Below are 17833 nucleotides of genomic sequence, written 5' to 3' on the forward strand. Positions count from 1 at the left end.
CCGCAGTGGGGAGGGGCCTGGGAGGGCTGAAGCCGCCGGCGGGGCGGAGGAAGCTCAGAGGATGTGACCTTTGCGCCTGGGGCTGGTGTCTTCTTCCCTCTGCTGAGAAGAATAAAAGCTGTGCGGGCCGTTTGACGGAGTTTCCAGTGTATTATTGAACTCCACTTCTGTAAGGGATAACTGGAGTTCTACCCCAGATAACCGGAGTGAGGCCACGGCCCCGTGTATGGGGACAGGATGTTACAGGTCGTGACTGTGACTCGTCACACCCTGGGACTGAAAGAACGGGCTACCCTCCCGGTGGGCCAGGCTCCACAGCCCACAGCGCCACCCCGGGGCTCGAGGCAAGCTGAGTGGTGCGGCGTGCTGGGGCTGACACTGCCACGGACCACCACGTCCCCGCGGCACCCACGAAACTGACGGGCTAACACACCCACTGACAGGCTCGGTCGAGCCCCAGAGCCTTGCCTGACCTTGACACAGCCTTCAGTTTGGCCGTCTTGGCCACTGCTGATGACTTTACGTAAACAATGTGAATACTTACGCTGCTGGTTATCGGTAGTAACTGTTTTTAAAATACTATAAAATCTAAAAGCTTCTTTTACACACTTTCCCAACAGGGAACTTCTAAGGGTAGGAGGCCCAAGATGAGTGAATGGCAAAAATCTAAAAAGACAACAAAAATCAAGAAACTGGACACCGAAGAAAGAATGTGGGAGATAAGCCATTTTTATAAATAATCGTGTTCAATCCACTATATTCCATGATCAGCCGTGGATTCTCTCTGAGGTCCACAAGGACAGTGAGCCGTGCTGGATGTCCTGTTTTCCAGGGGGCTACGGAGCGGAGATTGGCATCTGTGCGCAGAGCTGACGTTCCGAGGAACAGAGGTGGTCTTTGATCCTGCCGAACCACTTGTCTTCAAATTCTTTCGAAGATGCAATCATCACCACGGAGCTCAGGGCTGCAGAGCCCACGCACTTCACCTCGCTGTGAACTTCCTCTTTTATTTTTTCTGGGACGATGTCTTCTCCCATAACCTGCAGCAGGAGGGAGAAAGCCCTGACCCTGTGAAAGGAGCACCAGACACGGCACATGGGACTCAGCTAGTCTTCGGTGGGTAAACACCATCCGTGTTTCCAGTCCCCCCACCCCGCGTCAGTCCCAGAGTGCACGAACCACGGACGCATTAGCGCGGCAGGGGCGCTGGTCAGCCTGCAGGAAAGCCAAGGCGAACACAGCTCAGAGCGCCCCCTCTTGGCGAGAATACAGCTGCGAGTGACGCTCCCTCCCAGAGAAACGACCCGAGGAGCAGGGCATGGGGAGAATGCGGCTGCTGGGAGCGGGAGGGGGACACACAGATTCTTTCTCTTAGAAGCTCCCCGAGGAAGTCAAGCAAGGAGAGGGGCCCCTCCTCTCCTGATGACCCAGAGACACTCAATCCTTCCAGAAAGGTTACCACAGCAACCCCCGAGCTTTAAGAAGCACGCTTGCCCTCCGAAAGCACAATACTGCCCCCTACTGGCCAGAATCAGACTCAGCTGCTGTGTTAGTTTCTCTGATGAAACACCCACAAGCTTAAGACAAATGCTTGCTTTTTGGGTGGGGGGGAGGGGCGGCTAAAGGGCTATCTATTCAAGCAATCACTCTCTCTGCACTCAGGTGAGGGAGAGGGAACAGGACGTGCTGGGGAAGCTCCCCAGAAGACCTGGATTTCGGCCGGTCTTTCAGGGTGGGAGGAGTCAGCAGGCGGAGGCAGGAAGGCCCAGCCGAGTTTATTAGACACGGGCACAGATTTGCGCAGGGAATTACTAGGTTATAAATTTGGGGCGCTCTCTGGAAGACCTATTATCAAGGCCTTAACCTAGACCTGACTGAGCTAATGGTCTCACATTTCCGTTTCTAAGCAAGCAGGTAACATGGTCAAAGCAATGTGTGTTGGTATAACTTTATTTTTTAATTACAGTTGACATTCGATATCATTTACTGTCAAGTGCGCAGCTTAGTGGTCAATTATGTAATTTGCGAAGCGATCCCCTGACAAGTCCAGCGCCCACCCGGCGCCACAGTCATTACCGTGCTGCGGACTGCATCCCCTGCGCTGGGCTGCCCCTCCCGTGACTGTTCTGGGACCACCCTCCTGTACTTCTCCACCCCTGCTCCTTCTCCCCCAGCCCTTAAGGCCCTGTTTTAAGAGGATGCCGGCAGCAGTGTTCGAGGCTGATCTCAGGGGAGAGATTAAGGGAGCCAGGAGAGACAGCCAGGAGGTGACAGACAGGAGGTGGGGAGGGCTGCGGCACTGGCAGTGGAAGGGGAGGGAAAAGCAGACCCTGGAGGCGGGGAGGGGGGCTTGTGTCTGTCTAGAGGTGAGAACAGAGCGGGAGGGGCCCACAGCTAGTTGTGCCTCCAGGTCTGGGCTTCAAAAAGAATGACAGAGAGGATCAATGGAAAAAACTAAGTCTACGATGAAAAAACGGTTCTCTCCAGCTCTCTCTAATACTTACTGATGGCCGAGTATGCCAGACTCTGATGAGGAAGGGACGTGTTTTGATGAGCAGTTCCGTGCTAGACATTTGTTCCACCGGAAGTGCCAGTGGAATAATCAATAATCACCTCAGATTAGTCGCCCAGTAGGTGACCAGCCTGAGATGGGAGACACGTGTGTTCCCCAGGGAGGGGGCAGAGACGCAGGCCGGAGGGTGATCACCCAGAGGGGACAACGGCAACTGTGAGCACAGTCACGCGTGCTGTGGGGGAAAGGCAGAGGGGACAGAACCTCGGGGAGACCTCAGGCACGTGTCACTTGAGACACAGAGGAAGCCAGTGGTTCTCAAGAGGCAGAGGGCCGGTAGGAAACGCGGGAGAAAAGCAGGCCAGTGCAGCCTCTCACAGCGAAGGGAAGAGGAAACAGAGAGAGAGCGGTCCACCGCGACGGGCCTGTAGGAACGTGGAGGAGACAGGCTGGGGCGAGGCCGCGGTGCACTCGGGAGATTCGGGCTCTCTGTGAGTGTCTGTGGGCCCGGGGAAAGAGCCCGTGGAAGGGGGAAGGTTGGGAGAGGCCCGAGAGAACTGACAGGGCGGTGCGTCCCGGAGAGGAAGAGGAGCCAAGGGGGGCTTGGCTCGGGGAGAGGAGGCAGCAGCCGGCAATGGAACATTCGCAGTGAGTGTTCCTTGAAAGCACGTCGGGGTGTGCATGGATAGAGAGTTATTCTCACGGCGAAAGTCCCTGAGCTGTCAAGTTCCAACTAGATGCTAAAAGGAACCAGAGTGAATAACTTAAACACACGGATAATCTACAAATGCCACCTTAAGACATTTCAACGGTGTACTTTTTTAAAAGCTAATGAAGGTTTAAAAAATTGCCATCGGACTGTCTCCGCCGCCACCACGGCAGCGGCAGGGTGGAGCAGCCGGACAGCGGGCCTGCAGCTGGAGGGAGACCAGTGCGGCTCTGCCGCGTGGAAGTGGACCGCCGCGGGCAGGTCAGAACCCCTCCGCGCCTCAGCCCCGTCCCACGGGCTGCTCTGGGGACCCGCGAAGGAGAAAACGTCCAGGAGCCCCGCACAAATGCCAGCAGTCATTCGTTCATTTGTTCAGCTCGAAAAGCAGTGACTGGGCCTTACGATGGTCAGGCAGGCAGGGCCTCCCGAGGCCCACCCTGTGAAGGACGCACAGCCCAGCCTTCCAGCTGCAGGGGAAGGTGATGAGGAGGCCGCTCTCAGGGATGGAGCGACCAACGGCGGGTGAGGAAGGACACAGAGTCCTTCAGTGGGTGAGAGCTGACCTTGCCTTTTTATTCTTTTATTTTTAGAGATCTAAAAGGCTAAACATTTAGATCTAACATTTAATTTTTTTAATAAAAAATGGTATCGGAGCCAGGAAAAATATCCATGATGCCTCGTGTCACATAAACCCTAGGGGAAGACTCACCTCAGTTATCAGCCGCAAAGTGTCTTCGTGGAAGCTGAACCCTTTCATTTTATCTTCAATTTCCTCCTGGGTCCTCAGGTTCCTCTCCAGAGCGAAAGAGGTTTGCTGAGACTGGCAGAGCTGAAGCAAAAGCCTGAAAGACAGAGAAGTTGGGGTGCAGAGGTCCCCAGAAAGGGGCGCAGTGCGGAAATGCTCACGTGCAGCCCAGGTGGTCAGCTGGACGAGTCCGCGGGGCTCACCAGCAGGCACGCACCCTCATCTGCAGCCTCAAAGCTGCTTCTTCCGAACAAAGCACCTGGCTTTACACGGGAGAGCCGTCTTTTCAAAACTGCGTAGTCCAAAGCTTCTCAAAGAAACCTTTAGAGAGCAGGACTGCGAAGGGCATCGGGCAGGAGTTAAGTGATCGAAAGCACGAGTGACGAGCAGCAAAAAGAACGAACCTCCCAGTGAAAGAGAGGCTCCTCCCCAGAACGTCGGGACGTCTCCCTCTGCAGTCAGTGCTCGGCGACCCTTCCACGGCCCTGAGCCCACAGCACCGTGACCCCAAGGACGAATGAGAGGCTTGAGCTCACTTCCCTCCCCCAAAGCAGGGCCAGACCTCTGAGGACGCTCTAACAGCCCCTTTGCAACAGCCTCGCCACTAACAACCCCGAACCGGTCTCAGCCCTCCTCCTCCCTCCCTACTGCCTCATGGGGCTCCCTCCCTGTTCTTCTAAATATCGAGTGTGCAGGTTTTCCCAGTTTCCCGCAGGCCTCACGGGTCCCTGCTGCTACACGCAGAAGCGCTCAGCTCTCCTGCTCCCTCATTGGTGCCTTGAGGGATGATCCGCGCTCTGCTCCGCTGTAGGCACTGGGAGACGCTGGGGAGCAGAGCAGGCGGGTTCCTGCTTCACCGACGGGAAGGAGAAAAAGCAAAAAACAGCCAGACAATTTCAGGCAGTGAGGAGCGCTATGAACAAAAAAAATCCAAGACCCGGTGGATGCGGAGTCTACTCCAGGGGGGACAGTAGAGGAAGGAAGGCTTTTTGGAGACAGCGCTGAGGCCAGGGAGCTAGGCTTGAGGTCTGGGGACGGAGGCCACCGAGGGGGAAGGGACTCTGACGCAAGAGCTCGTTAACGTGTGTGAAAATCACAAAGGTCCCCGTGGGAGGAACACAGCCAAGAAGGGAAAACCTGGAATAAATGAGGAGAAAGGTAGGGCCGACTCGCCTAGGACCTCACAGGTGGCGGAGAGAAATGTGGAATTTGCGTAAGGGCCATGGGACGTCACTGGGGAGTTTTATCAAGAACTTGACCCAACTCACATTCACCCTGTTCCATTCTACCCTGTCTGCACTACCTACCTGGCCTCTGGAATTACTTGAAAACACAGCCTACACGCGCTCCTTCGATCTCACGTTCATTCACTCCTACCCCTGCAATGCCACCCCATCACTCAAAGTGCCTTCTCAAAGGTCACGAATGACCTCCTACCCTTCAAATCCTCTCCTCGGAACTGGTCCCACCCCACTCCTCACTGCCGCCTGTTGTCACCCTCTCCCCCCAGACTCCTGAATGTCTGGCGGCCTGCTGAGCTCAGCTGCATTTTCTCATTGAAGCTCCAGCTGGATGTCTCACAGGCGGCTACCTGCACCCTAAACCAGCTCTGTTCTTCCTTCCACCCATCCTGTCTCTCGGGCAAAGGCACCACCTCCGCCCTTCGTCCACCCAAGGTCGGCTCTTCCCAGTCGTCTCTGACTCCTTCGCTCTCCCCTCCCCACCCCATCACACTTGGCTGGTTGCCTTGCTGAGTCCGCCTGTTGCATCCTGTGGAGACATCCATTTCCTTTTTCATTGCCCCTGTGCGCCCCTAGGTCAGGGCCTCGTTACCACCCACCGGTCAGTCCAGTCCTCAGTCCCACAGACCCTTCACTGGAGTCCCCAGCCCCCGACTCCTCATGCTAACACCTCCCTGCAGCCACCAGGCCTCTCTTGAGGGCTCAGCCTCATCCCCGCACTCAACATTTAAAGCCTTCCGATGCTTCTCCGGCCTGTAGCACAAGGACCAGACTCTTTAAGATGATACTTAATATCTTACTCGAATGAAAACAAAAACAGAAGTACAACATTTACCAAGTGCTGACCGCTTATGGGCACTGCACTAAGTTTCTCGGATACTTGAATTCTCACAGCCCCGTGGAGGGGGCAGCTCCCCATTTCTCCATCTGTCGAGATGAGGGAATGGAGGCGAGGGAGTTTCAGTCATCTGTGCAAGGCAGGACAGTGAGAGAGTGGAGGGGTCCGGGCTCAATGCTCAATGACAACAACTTATTAGGCTCCTTAATACCAGGTCTGACTCCAAAGTCCTGCCTCCCACGTGACTGCGCTACCCCGGCCTCGTGGCCTACGCCCGCCTCTCGGGCTCACACCAATGCTGTCCTCCCCACCACACCACATGACAACCCTGCCTGCCACGGCCGTCCTCTCACCCCTGGGGCTGTGCTGTCCTTCCCTTTGTCCAGCCGCCTCTGCTCCCATGTGGAACAGTCCCTGGTGATGGCAAGCTGTTCTGGAAAGAACACAGGCTCTGGGGTCAAAGGCTGGGACACAGATCCTGGTGTCACCCCACAGCGATGCCACTGTGGCATCACTCTGAGTTAGCTCCCTGGTCTCTCCAGTGGGGTCTGACATCCACCACAGGGTGGGGAGGAGTAGTGTGAAGTCACACACGCAGAGCACCTAGCACACAGGTGTCTACACCCCGCCATAGGCTCCCCGCCGCACTCAGCAGGAGCATCACTCCCTCCAGAAAGGCTTCCTCCCTCCTGCTGCACCGACAACCCCACGGACCACCCAGCTGCTCCCGACTGTGCTGCTGGCCTGGCCGCTGGGCCTCCCCAGGGCTTCCTCGACACAGTGCGTGAGTCACGGGAGGGGGAAAGGGGCCCTTTTCTGCACGTCTTCACGATCCCAGCCCCCAGCGTGGGCCCGGCGCTCGCGGCTGTAATCCACGGCACTTCTGAGTGAGTGACAGAATCGACACTAAACAAGTATCTGACCAGTCTGAAATCTGCCAAACAGATTCCATCCTCAGCAAGTCTGTTCGTGAGTATTTCTCGAATTCTCCCGAGTTTAAAAAAGGAAACCAACTCTACGTTTCCTGGTATCACTTGAGGCCTAAGTGAGTCTGTTTCTCCCGTGAGTTACAGAATTGGTCGCGTGTGTGGCCCGTCCCGCGAACTCTTCCACACTGTGGGTTGGAAGTGCGTGGTGTCCCTCAGCCACGGGCCTGCTCCGCAGAACAAACGAAGCTTCGTTTACTCACATTACTAACCGTGACTCAGACGTAAGAGCAGACTTTCTTCTTCAGGTTTCCGAGGAACAGGAGCGAAAAACTCCTTGTTGAAAATACCGCTTCCCCCTTTGTCAACGTTTCCTACATTTCTTTTCCTAATTTCAGTGTTTTCCACTTTAATTTTTTATCGAGTAATAGTACAAGTTGCATTCGTGAGCACACACGGTTTTGTTTCTCAATCTTACACACCAAAAGGACATGTCCAAGGGGTTCGTCTAGACCACAGGGAAAAACCTCATGAACATATGCTCAACGTCTAGCCCAGAACTTGTTGAAGGTTGTAATTAGAAAAATAAAACTTTCGCTCTGAGCGCAGTATCACGTCCATGGTTCAACCCCCTGCTCGTTTACCTGGTTCGTATGAGAGAGGCACACGCTTTCATCCGAGCCTCTAGCAACGCTGCTTCCCTCTGTGCTGCTACAGCAGCGTCTTGAACGCTAGGAAGAGCCTTCTCATTCCCCTGCTTATTCCGGCTGCTCGTTTCCATGGAAAACACAGAGCTCTCAGGCAACGTCTCAGGGCAACACAAAAGACAGTCCTTTCCTGAGTGTGGGGAGGAGGAGTTGGTCGTTTTGTCACTTGAGGTGCGGCTGTTCTGTGTGTGAGGTGACGCGGGTAACGCTGAGAGGTCTGGCTCCGGACTCAGGTACGCCTCGGCCAGCCTGCCCCAGGTCCAAGGATTGAAAGGGTGCAGAGAAATCAGCTTCTGCAGGCAGAAGACGGCGGGCCCCGAGCCCGGCCCGCCCGCCTGGACGGCCAGCTGCAGGAGGAGCGCGGTGGTTAAGTGGTCGGTGTTGGTCGCCCTGGTTTCCTGAGAAGCAGAAGGGAGGGCGAAAGCATTAAACTGCGGAACGTTCTCTATACCATAGTGGAGGTTCCTAAACACCCAGGTTGTGTATGTTACAGGCCGGCAGTATCTTTCAGCAGCTGCACAAGCAGAGTGAACAAAACATCTTTCAGCAGCTCCCCGTTTGAAGCCGTAAACCTGGAGCAACGCACGCCACCAGCAAGGCAAACGCCGGTCCCCCCCACACAGCCCAGTGTCACAGCGGGAACACAGCTCACGTGACCGTGGCCTGACGAAGTTCAGCACCAGAAATGTACAAGCCAGTTTGTTTCCCATTTTTATTATGGTCTTTACCGTCCTCAGCCAGACAGCCGGGAGACCCGAGCCGACCCTTTACACCGCGGGCTAACGGTTCCACTTGAATACTCCAGGCCTTCTAAACATCCAAACGGCAATTTCCTTGAGAATTCAAATGAGCTCTATGTCCAAATTTCCCCTGGCTTAGACATCTTAAGCAAGACAGCCTGAAGCTCTGTCTGTCTCATGCTGCATCATAATCAAATCCAAATGCCTTCCCTGCTAACTACGACCAAGGCCAGAAAATCCTTTTCAAGTCTCCACCACCAGAGCCACCGCCTCTTGCCTAACTCGCCATGTGGCAAAAGCCTGGGGGTTAGAGAAAACAAGGCTTTTTCCCCCATGAGTTGAAGTCTGGAGAGCAGACGGCAGACTAAAAGGCCTTTCAGCTGATTTTTAGGGCAAAGGAAAGCCTGGCCATCTAGTCTCTAAGTCAGGCTGCCACCGAGAACCACGCCGAGTGAGAAATACGAGCACAAGGACCCTGTCCGCGGCCCAGAGAAACGAGCAGGCCCACAGTGAGCGCGTGGGGAGGTCTCTCAGTGGTCTTACACTGAGTGAAAAGAGGGGAGAGGAGGCCCCACTCGGCCCGTTTGGTCACACTGTATCTGCCCAGTGGCACATCTCATCTGATTTATCATTGCTCTCGTTCGGTGTTCCATCCTTCCAGCAGACCAGCAGCTTCCACAAGGGGCTCAGTTCACTGCTGAACTCCTAGTACAGCAGCGCATGGCACCTCCCCATAACAGGTGTTCAGTAACTGCTGAGTAACAGCTCCTCATGTCTTTCCTTTATCGTGGGGAAAGCATTGTGTGACGCAAATGTTACCTTTCTTCTACACCCAGTCTGTAGTGATTTATGCTATTTAAAAACATTTTCATACTGAGAAAGCAGTGTGTGTTGGGGTAGAGGCTGTTATGTACAAATTTATTTTTTAAACTTTTTTAAAGGTTTTATTTATTTTTAGAGAGGGAAAGGGAAGGAGAGAGGGAGGGAGAAAAACATCAGTGTGTGGTTGCCTCTCACATGGCCCCCACTGGGGACCTGGCCCACAACCCAGGATGTACCCTGACTGGGAATCAAACGGGCGACCCTTTGGTTCACAGCCCGAGCTCAATCCACTGAGGTATACCAGCCAGGACCTTACTTAATACATTTAAAAACAAAACATGTGGTACCAGGAAAAAAAACCATGCAAACAGGCAGGGTTCATGAGATCATGTGAAGAGACCCAGAGGAAGGGGTGAGACCCACCAGCCCACACTGCCCGTCCCCCACCCCAACAGTCCTTCCCCGATGGGGTGCCCAGGAGCCTGATGATAATTCTCAAAGTCCTGACAGGGGGGCTGAAGATCTCGGACTGGTCCTCCTCCTGCCCGGTAACCACTCCGAACTCTGGAGACCTGGCGCCTGCTGACTGGTAACAGATCTTTGTCTGAGCCACAGAAGAGGGGACCTGCCCCGGACACGACTCTAGCCGCCACTGCCTTCAGTGGTCTGGGCGGGGAGGACAGAGCACAGCTGTGATGCGCAAGAGGTGGGAGGAAGTGGGAGGTGCCGGGAACACAGAGCAGAGCAGCAAGGGAGGAACGGGGACCAACACCTAGCAGAAGGTACCAGAAGGGCTGAAGCTGCTGTTAATTTGTAAACCGTGGAGACCAAGAATAAACACCTAAATCCTACCAAGTTCACTGTTCATGCCATATGCTTCCTTAATGAGGTAATCTTATTTTCCAGCTTAAGAATTAACCCACAATCGGCAGAGGGGAGAAAAGAAAGAAGGAAGCGCAGCTGTTTGCCATGTACTGGAGACAATTACCCCCAGGGCTTCCTCTCACTGTGAGGGGCGGAGGTCCCTGCAACGAGCCCCTCCATGAGCGCACTGAGGGGTTTCTCCCAGTCCGCGAGAAGGAGGGCACTTCCGTTGCGCACATACTTTAGGCTGACCCTTGGCTGACTAGGACCACACGGTTCACTGTCAGTGACGTGGCGCCTCATTAGTTCCCTCTAAGGAAGAACACCGGTCATCTGTAAACTGGGAACGGCCCACTGAAGACCAGGCCCCATCTAAAATTTACATAAATAACCTCAGAAGTAAACCATAAATGCCTTAATCTGAAAACGAAGACAGGCAGAATCTAGAATTGCAAAGAACTGCTTTTCTTTATCCCTTAATAAAAAATTCTGCAAATTCCATTTAAGAAAAAAAGGACTATTAAAGCTTGCCTTAGTGTATTTAGTCATTTTTTGGTAACCTTTTTCCCTCTTTACAAAAGTAATACATGTTCGTTGTAGAAATTTTCAAAAATAAAGAATCTAAAGAACATAACAGATCACTGATAATCCTTCCATTCAGTATTTACTCCTAACAAAAATAAAACCTTTGCCCTGGCTGGTGTGGCTCAGTGGATTGAGCTCCAGCCTGCAGACCAAAGGGTAACTGGTTCAATTCCTAGTCAGGGCACATGCCTGGGTTGTGGGCCAGGTCCCCATTTGGGGATGCCTGAGAGGCAACCACACATTAATGTGTCTCTCCCTCTCTTTCTCCCTCCCTTCTCCTCTAAAAATAAATAAAATCTTTAAAACATAAAACCTTTGTAAATGAGATTTTCAGGCAATGACGAATTTTGAGCATAATACAGGAAAAATATTGCAAGAACAAGATTATGTCTAAAGCTCCAAATGGTTCATCATAATAAAGGTCTTATACCACTGGCAGTTTCTTCTGCTTCTCCAAACTCGCAGGCTTTGCTGTTAGCAAGAAGTTGGTGTTTGTTTGTTTCTTAGAAAACATTCAGCCCTCCTAGGAAAACACGAAGCCACTCACCAAGTCTGCAGCGATCTCCAGGGCCTCCGCGTGCCTCCCCAGGCGCACCAGACACCGGGCCCGGCCTTCCTGCACGTCCCTCTTCATGGCAAAATTCGTCGGTGGTAGGTTTTCAGAGATACTGGAATATTCCTGCAGGGCTCTCTGGCAAGTATTTGTTAAGTAGAGGAAATGAAGAGAAAGGATGACACGAAAGGCAGAAAACACACTAGAAGAAAGGATTCAGTTACAGCAATGAATTTTGTTCCCGGGCAGGGGGCAGGAGGCAATGTCGTAACGGACCCCTACCACGAGCTAAGGAAGACTCGCTGAGGATTTGTCAGGACTATTCTTCTGAATGGGAGACAAGAAATGGCTGGAGAATATAATCCCTACTGCCATAGAAAACATCAGAGGATAGTAGGAAGAACATTCTGGAGTCAGATAGGCCAGGGTTTTGAATCCTGGTTCTGCCACTAGCTTGCTGTATACCGTATGTAACCTCTTCATCAGCAAGGTAACAACAGGACTCTTCATGAAGATGAAGTGAGATCTGTATGTAAAGCTGGTACCTAGTTGCCAGTTCCTCCCTTTTCTCACACATTTTGGGGCGCTTTGCTTCTGTGGCACTAGGAGGTATGAGGTATCTGTGCTAGAGGCTCCCACATAAAGAGGCGATACAGAGCCTGGGGAAACCAACTTATAAGGGTCCCCAAAAGATCCCTATATTGAAGCTACAAGAAACGAAACAAATTATATAGAAAAGGACGGAAACTTGGGGTTCTAAGGTGACAGGTGCAGATCACAAACAGTAAGTTCGTCTTCACAAACAACACCCCTGACTCAGTGGCCCGTCCCTGAAACACGCCGTAGCCTGCAGAACGAGAGCCCGCGGCCGGCAGCGCGGTCTCACGCACGGCGACCTCTACCTGGTAGTCCTGCCGTCTGTAGGCCAGGTCCCCTCTGAATTTCTTGATAGTTAGGGCTTCAGCGTCGTCACTGCTCTCCGCTTCCTCGCAAAACCACTAAAATTGTGAAAACAGCGTATTATACAGGACGGAGCTGTGCCCTTCCCACATCACGCAAACAGTTTCCCATAAGTCAATGATGAGGCCTCAAAGAAGACACACTTCTTTAGGATGAGACTCAGAGGAAAAGACCTGGCATCGAAGCGTGACAGTATTAACGATGGCCCTCTTTTTATTCAAATGATCACAATGAACAAACATGCCAGTGATATGAGGCCTCTCACCTTGATGGAAAAAGGCATGCAAAAGTATATGGCTTTATCCACAGCACATTCTTTTTTAATTTTAATGTTTTAAATTTTGTTTTTCAATTACAGTTGACATTCAATATTATTTTATATTAGCTTCAGGTGTGCACCACAATGGTTGGACATTTACATACTGTATTTTTTGGACTATAAGATGCAACCCCCCCAACCCAGGAAAATGCAGCAGCCACCCTGCTCCCGCCTCCAGTGACCCCGCCCCATCACCACTGTTCCCCCCGCCCCCAGCCCCAGTGAGCCAGGCAGGCTGCGTTGGAACTATAAGACACGCCCTTCCTTTCCTCCCAAATTTGGGAGGGTGCATCTTATACTCTGGAAAATACGGTAATTTACAGGGTGCTCCCCTGATAATTCAAGTACCCACCTGGCAGCTTACACAGTTCTTAGCACATCATTCCCTCTACCCCTAATGCTGTACTTTGCACCCCTGTGACCACTCTGTAACTACCAGTTTGTGCTTCTTGATCCCTTCACCTTCTTCACCCAGCCCCCCTCCCCTCTGGCACCATCAGTCTGCTCTCTGCGTCCATGAGCCTGCTTCTGTCTCCCACAGCATTTCCAATGTGGGGTTTTTGTGATGCCTGGGAACCCACGTTTAACTAGCAGAATCCCCGCTGGTTCTTTAGACAGGGATATGCTTTCTTGTAGAGACATTTTAGAGTAGCTGGGGTAGAGACTGGCAACTCTCATTGGAAAGTACATAGAAGTACATAGGAAAGAAGAATTATCATTATAGGGCTATTATGAAAATGTAAAAGCAACAAGTAGGAGCTAAGCAAGGCGGGATGATAATTAGGTTCAAAGGAGGCCTCCAGGTAACCAAATGCCAAAGACCTCTGGGACAAAAGTCTCAGGAAAAGCCCATCTGGAATATTTTACCCCCCTTTCTACTGATTTAAACCCCGTGCACAGAAAACAAACTGGGGCTGAGATTTTTTGATTATTAAGTAAAGAATGCTCACATGAGGACAGAAATACAGAACAGGAACATTTAGATATCACAGTAAAGAATTCCATTGTTAGAAAATAAGAGCTCAGATGACAGAAAGCATACAGTATGCCAGTTCTTCCAGCGGCTAACAAATCTCTCACCATACCCCCCCCACCCCGTTTCAGTAAAATGCCTGCAGGCTGAATGAAGCCTAGTCCCAGGTCAGGACCATGAATCCAAACACAACTGCATTCCCGCTGGTTCCACCCACCACCAGGTCAGAACTGCTTGGTTCCACTTTCAGAACAGTTGCCCAGGCATCACGGCCCCCCTGTTACTGTAGTAAAACCGTTTCTCTCCTTAGCCTGATCCATCGAGGTGGAGAAGGCTAGTTAGTACCCACCGTTCCTTCTGTTCTCCCCAAAGTGCCGTGTAACCCAACGGGTCTGTGTCCTGAGCCCGTAATTTCCCTTTGTACTCCACCGCTCTCAGCCCCATATGGTATCAGATTACCGGTCAACCCCAACTTCTTGAACAACAACGACACAACTGCAAACCTCCATCCAACTTCCATTATCCACATGGGAAATGATCCAGCAAAATCGATTTTCAAATGATTATTTTTATTCTCCCACGTAGTCTGCATGCCCACAAGAATTCAGACACGGGATGGTTTTTAATGCCCCTTTCTGATAAGAGGAAGGAGGGCAGGGCCGGGAACAGGGGTGGGACTAAGAGGTGAAGGGCTAAAGGCACACATCTGGTCCCACATCGAACCTGAGCAGGCAGGCACAGCAGAAACCTTCCAGCCCATTGAGGGAAGCCAACAGCATCGCAGTCCGGTCTCTCTGAGCTTATGGGCAGTATCACACACCAAACACATTCTAAAGAAGAGTGATTTGGGGGTTTCACTTGGTAAGTATTATCAAGTACCTGTGTTTACTATCGAATACCTGACAAACTACTATCTCATTTTACTCTCCTAATAAGCCCGTGAGCCAGCAAGTATTATTCTTCCCAAAGGACAAATAAGGAACTGACACCTTGGAAGGCAAGGGGGGAATACACCCCACACTGGAATTCACAGGCCCTATCTCAGAGCCATGGCTCTTAGTGCTATACAACAGGGGTGCCCACGGGCCACGTGCAGCCCAGGACGGCTGTGATTGCGGCCCAACACAAAACCATAAATTTACTTAAAACACGAGATTGTTTTATGATTACGTGTCACAATGCATTTAACGAGTGGCTCAAGACAACTCTTCTTCTTCCAGTGTGGCACAGAGGCACCAAAAGGCTGGACACCCCTGCTCTACAACATGACTTCCCAAGCGCATCCTGTTGTGAGTTTATATTGGTCAGTACTAAAGGTAACTTCTGAAAGCCTGCATATGGTACCGAGACAAGGTAGATGAAATAAAACAAAAGTGCAACTCAGTAATTACTGAGTGCCTGGCATCTGTAAGTACAATGGTGGTAAGGAAAAATGAAACAATACATGTAAGGAAGCCCAGCACAGTGCCTGGAACAGGTAAGTTTCTGATAAACAGTAGCTATTATTGGTGAGACGAGATTCACACATGCAACCAATACCGTGGGCCATGAACAACACGAGCTGGAGCTGCGTGGGTCCACTTACACACAGATTTTCCTCAATGAGGACTGTAAAAGTATTTTCTCTCATGATATTCTTAACTTTTTTCTCTTGCTTTCTTAATGGTAAGATACAGGTTTTAAAATATATAACATACAAAATATGTGTTAACCAACTATTTTGTTGGTAAGGTTCTGGTCAACCGTGGGCTATTAGTAAGGTTTTGGGGGCAGTCAAAATTTATACATGGATTTTCCACTGTGCAGGGTCCAGAGCCCTAACCCCACACTGTTTACGGCTCGACTGTAATACAAATACTAATTCCAAATATTCACGGAGTTCCCATAATGAACAAAACCTGCTGGGCACTGGGGACGGCGTTAAGGTAAGCAAGCGCCCACTCCCAGGTGATCATTTAGCACTCAGGGTCTAAGAGCGTTATAGGATGCTAGCAGGTGTCTTAACAGAAGCTAAAAAGGTGGGGGCGGGGCGGAGGGGGAGGAAAGGAGTCAAACACAAACATTTGGGGTTGGAAAGGGGAATCAGAAGAGACCTCTCCGAGGAGGCAGCGTTTAAGACGCGCCTTAAGAAATGGATACAACTGAGCAACTCTGGCCGTCAGAACGAGAATAACGCCGGCAGGGGTAAGTCACCGAACAAGGACGGGTTCCTGGGAGGAGGGAGGACGTCCCGTCTTGGGGGCAGGCAACACTAAGATTTCAGAAGTGGGCGGCGGCGCGCTTCTGGGGCGCTGACTGCCCGGCTGCACACAGCGTGCAGCGAGCCCGTGGAGTTGTTGCAGATTTTGGAGCGGGACCCGCCCAGCAGCAGGGGCGAGCTCGCTCAACGCGGACTGCCCGGGGGTTTCCTTGCGCCCTCGGGGGCAGAGGGGGCCGGGCTTCTGGAGTGGGGCTCCGGAGACACCCGTTCCTAGTGGTGGTCATGGATCACGGGGAGGCCAGGGTGGGCAGAGAGGCAATCCGGGGGAGGCGGCAGGCGATCCTACGGGGACCGCGGGAGACGAGGCCCGGGAACCAGGGCGAGGACTGGGGGCAGGGTGAGGCCCCGAGGCCCCGCCCTGCTGCCCGCCTACCTGCGGCTCGCAGAGCTTGGCGCGGTAGGGCGCGGGCGGTCCAGCCCGCCGCTCCCGCCCCTCTTCGAACACCGAATCCTCGAACTCGCTGCCGAGCAACCAGCTCCCGGTCTCCATCGCGCGCCCGCGGCGGGAGCAAAGAGCGGAGGCGGTGCCCGGAGCGGTACCCACTGGCGGGCCAACGCGGAAGAGCGCGGCACACTGGGATTTGTAGTCTCTGGAAGGGCCAAACCGAGGCTTGGCCCGCTGCAGGTTGGGAGTAGCTGTTAAGCTGAGATTTTTATCTGGCTCTCCAAGTGACCGAACGAGGAGGGCGGAGTTCGACTTCTTGGTTTCAGGAGTTGGACAGGACGTTCCTTTTGTGCACGGATCAAAAGCACTGGCCTCAGGATAGCTGTTTAAAACCAGTAGGTACCAATTTTTTCATCACTGATGATATTCCTGACGCTGTGTTAAGCACTCTTTTTGCACTTTATATACTTTCCTTATGAAAAGCGTGTGATTCTCGTTTTGCAAAGGAAGGTGTTGGGCTTATAGAAGTTAAGTAACTTGTTCAGGATCAATTATTACATTGCTAAGAGCTGCGAAATAAATGTGTCAGTAGTCCCCCATGTCTCTGGAGAAGAGACACCACCAGTAACAAAGACCAGGGTAATTCACGCATTTACTAAAAGAGGGCATAGAGATTTACTCTGGGGGCTCCATCAGGGAGGATTAATTCGGCCTGGAGAAAACACAGAATCTCAGAATTCTAAGACTAATATTTAGAAGCATTCTTATACTTGCAAGATGTTCCTTGAGACTAGGAAACGGAGAATGTTGACAGAATACCAACCAGTACTGCACAGCCCAGTATTACTGTGCCATGTTGCACAGCGGGTAATAGACATGGAGCTCTTTACTCTGGTTTTCCTCCTGATGGTCTTCATCTCACCAGTTCCTCTTCCACCACTTGTCTTCCAGGATTCTTTCCACACAATTTTCCACTCCACACACTCGCCCTAGGGGAGCCCAATCCACTGCCCCACTCTGCTGACTGAAGGGTGCCTCCTGCCAGGCTGGTCCTGTCTGGAATCAGCCTCCTCCGAGTCTTTCCCTCACCCTACAACTCTCCCTGCTCTTCCCAAGTACCGCCTCACCGTTTCTTCTGTCAAGAGGCCCCTCTCAGTGCCCTCCATCTGGCCGACTCCCCAGAAGCCTTCCCCGGTCCCCAAGTCTCGGTTATGTGGCCCTTGTCTGGGTTTACACAGCACCACGTGTTTCTCCGTGACTGGGCGTTTCTCACTTCATACATCTCTGTCGGGGCTCACTTGTCTGTCACCCTCAGGAGACCGTGGCCTCATTCCAGGTAGGGACATCTCCCTGTCTAGCACTGAGCATTTGTTGAGTGGGCTACTCATCACACAGTCTGCACGTGAATCCTCTCCCTTCTATACCCTGAGGTCCTCTAGGGCAACACTTAGTACACAGTGTTCATTTATGCATTCTGTGCATAACCTGTGCATTCTGGAGGGCCTCCCCTGGGCCAGGGGCTGAGGACACACCTACCACTCATGGTCCTTGCTCTTAATGAGTCTAATTTAAAGTGAAGACACATGACAGGCCTGTGGGCAGCCTGAAAACCTTTCAGAATGAAATCACATCTCTTCCTTTCCTTTTCTTGCACAAGCAGTTTTCCTTTGAGCCCCCTTTCTGTTTCCTCGGAT

At 52.2% G+C, this 17833-nt stretch overlaps 1 protein-coding gene across 1 annotated transcript; it reads right to left on the reverse strand.

The window, feature by feature from the left end:
- Positions 1-736: 736 nt before the first annotated feature.
- LOC114514862 (uncharacterized protein C8orf76-like) lies at positions 737-17159 on the reverse strand. Its single transcript, XM_028534073.2, has 6 exons — positions 16128-17159; positions 12145-12240; positions 11237-11380; positions 7616-8076; positions 3931-4063; positions 737-1040 (listed from the first exon to the last, which is right to left on the reverse strand). The coding sequence occupies exons 1-6, from the start codon at positions 16242-16244 to the stop codon at positions 837-839; spliced, it is 1155 nt and encodes a 384-aa protein (XP_028389874.1). The 5' UTR covers positions 16245-17159; the 3' UTR covers positions 737-836.
- Between the last annotated feature and the right edge of the window lie 674 nt (positions 17160-17833).

The sequence above is a fragment of the Phyllostomus discolor genome, chromosome 7 (genome assembly GCF_004126475.2).
Source record: "Phyllostomus discolor isolate MPI-MPIP mPhyDis1 chromosome 7, mPhyDis1.pri.v3, whole genome shotgun sequence".
Lineage (NCBI taxonomy): Eukaryota > Metazoa > Chordata > Mammalia > Chiroptera > Phyllostomidae > Phyllostomus > Phyllostomus discolor.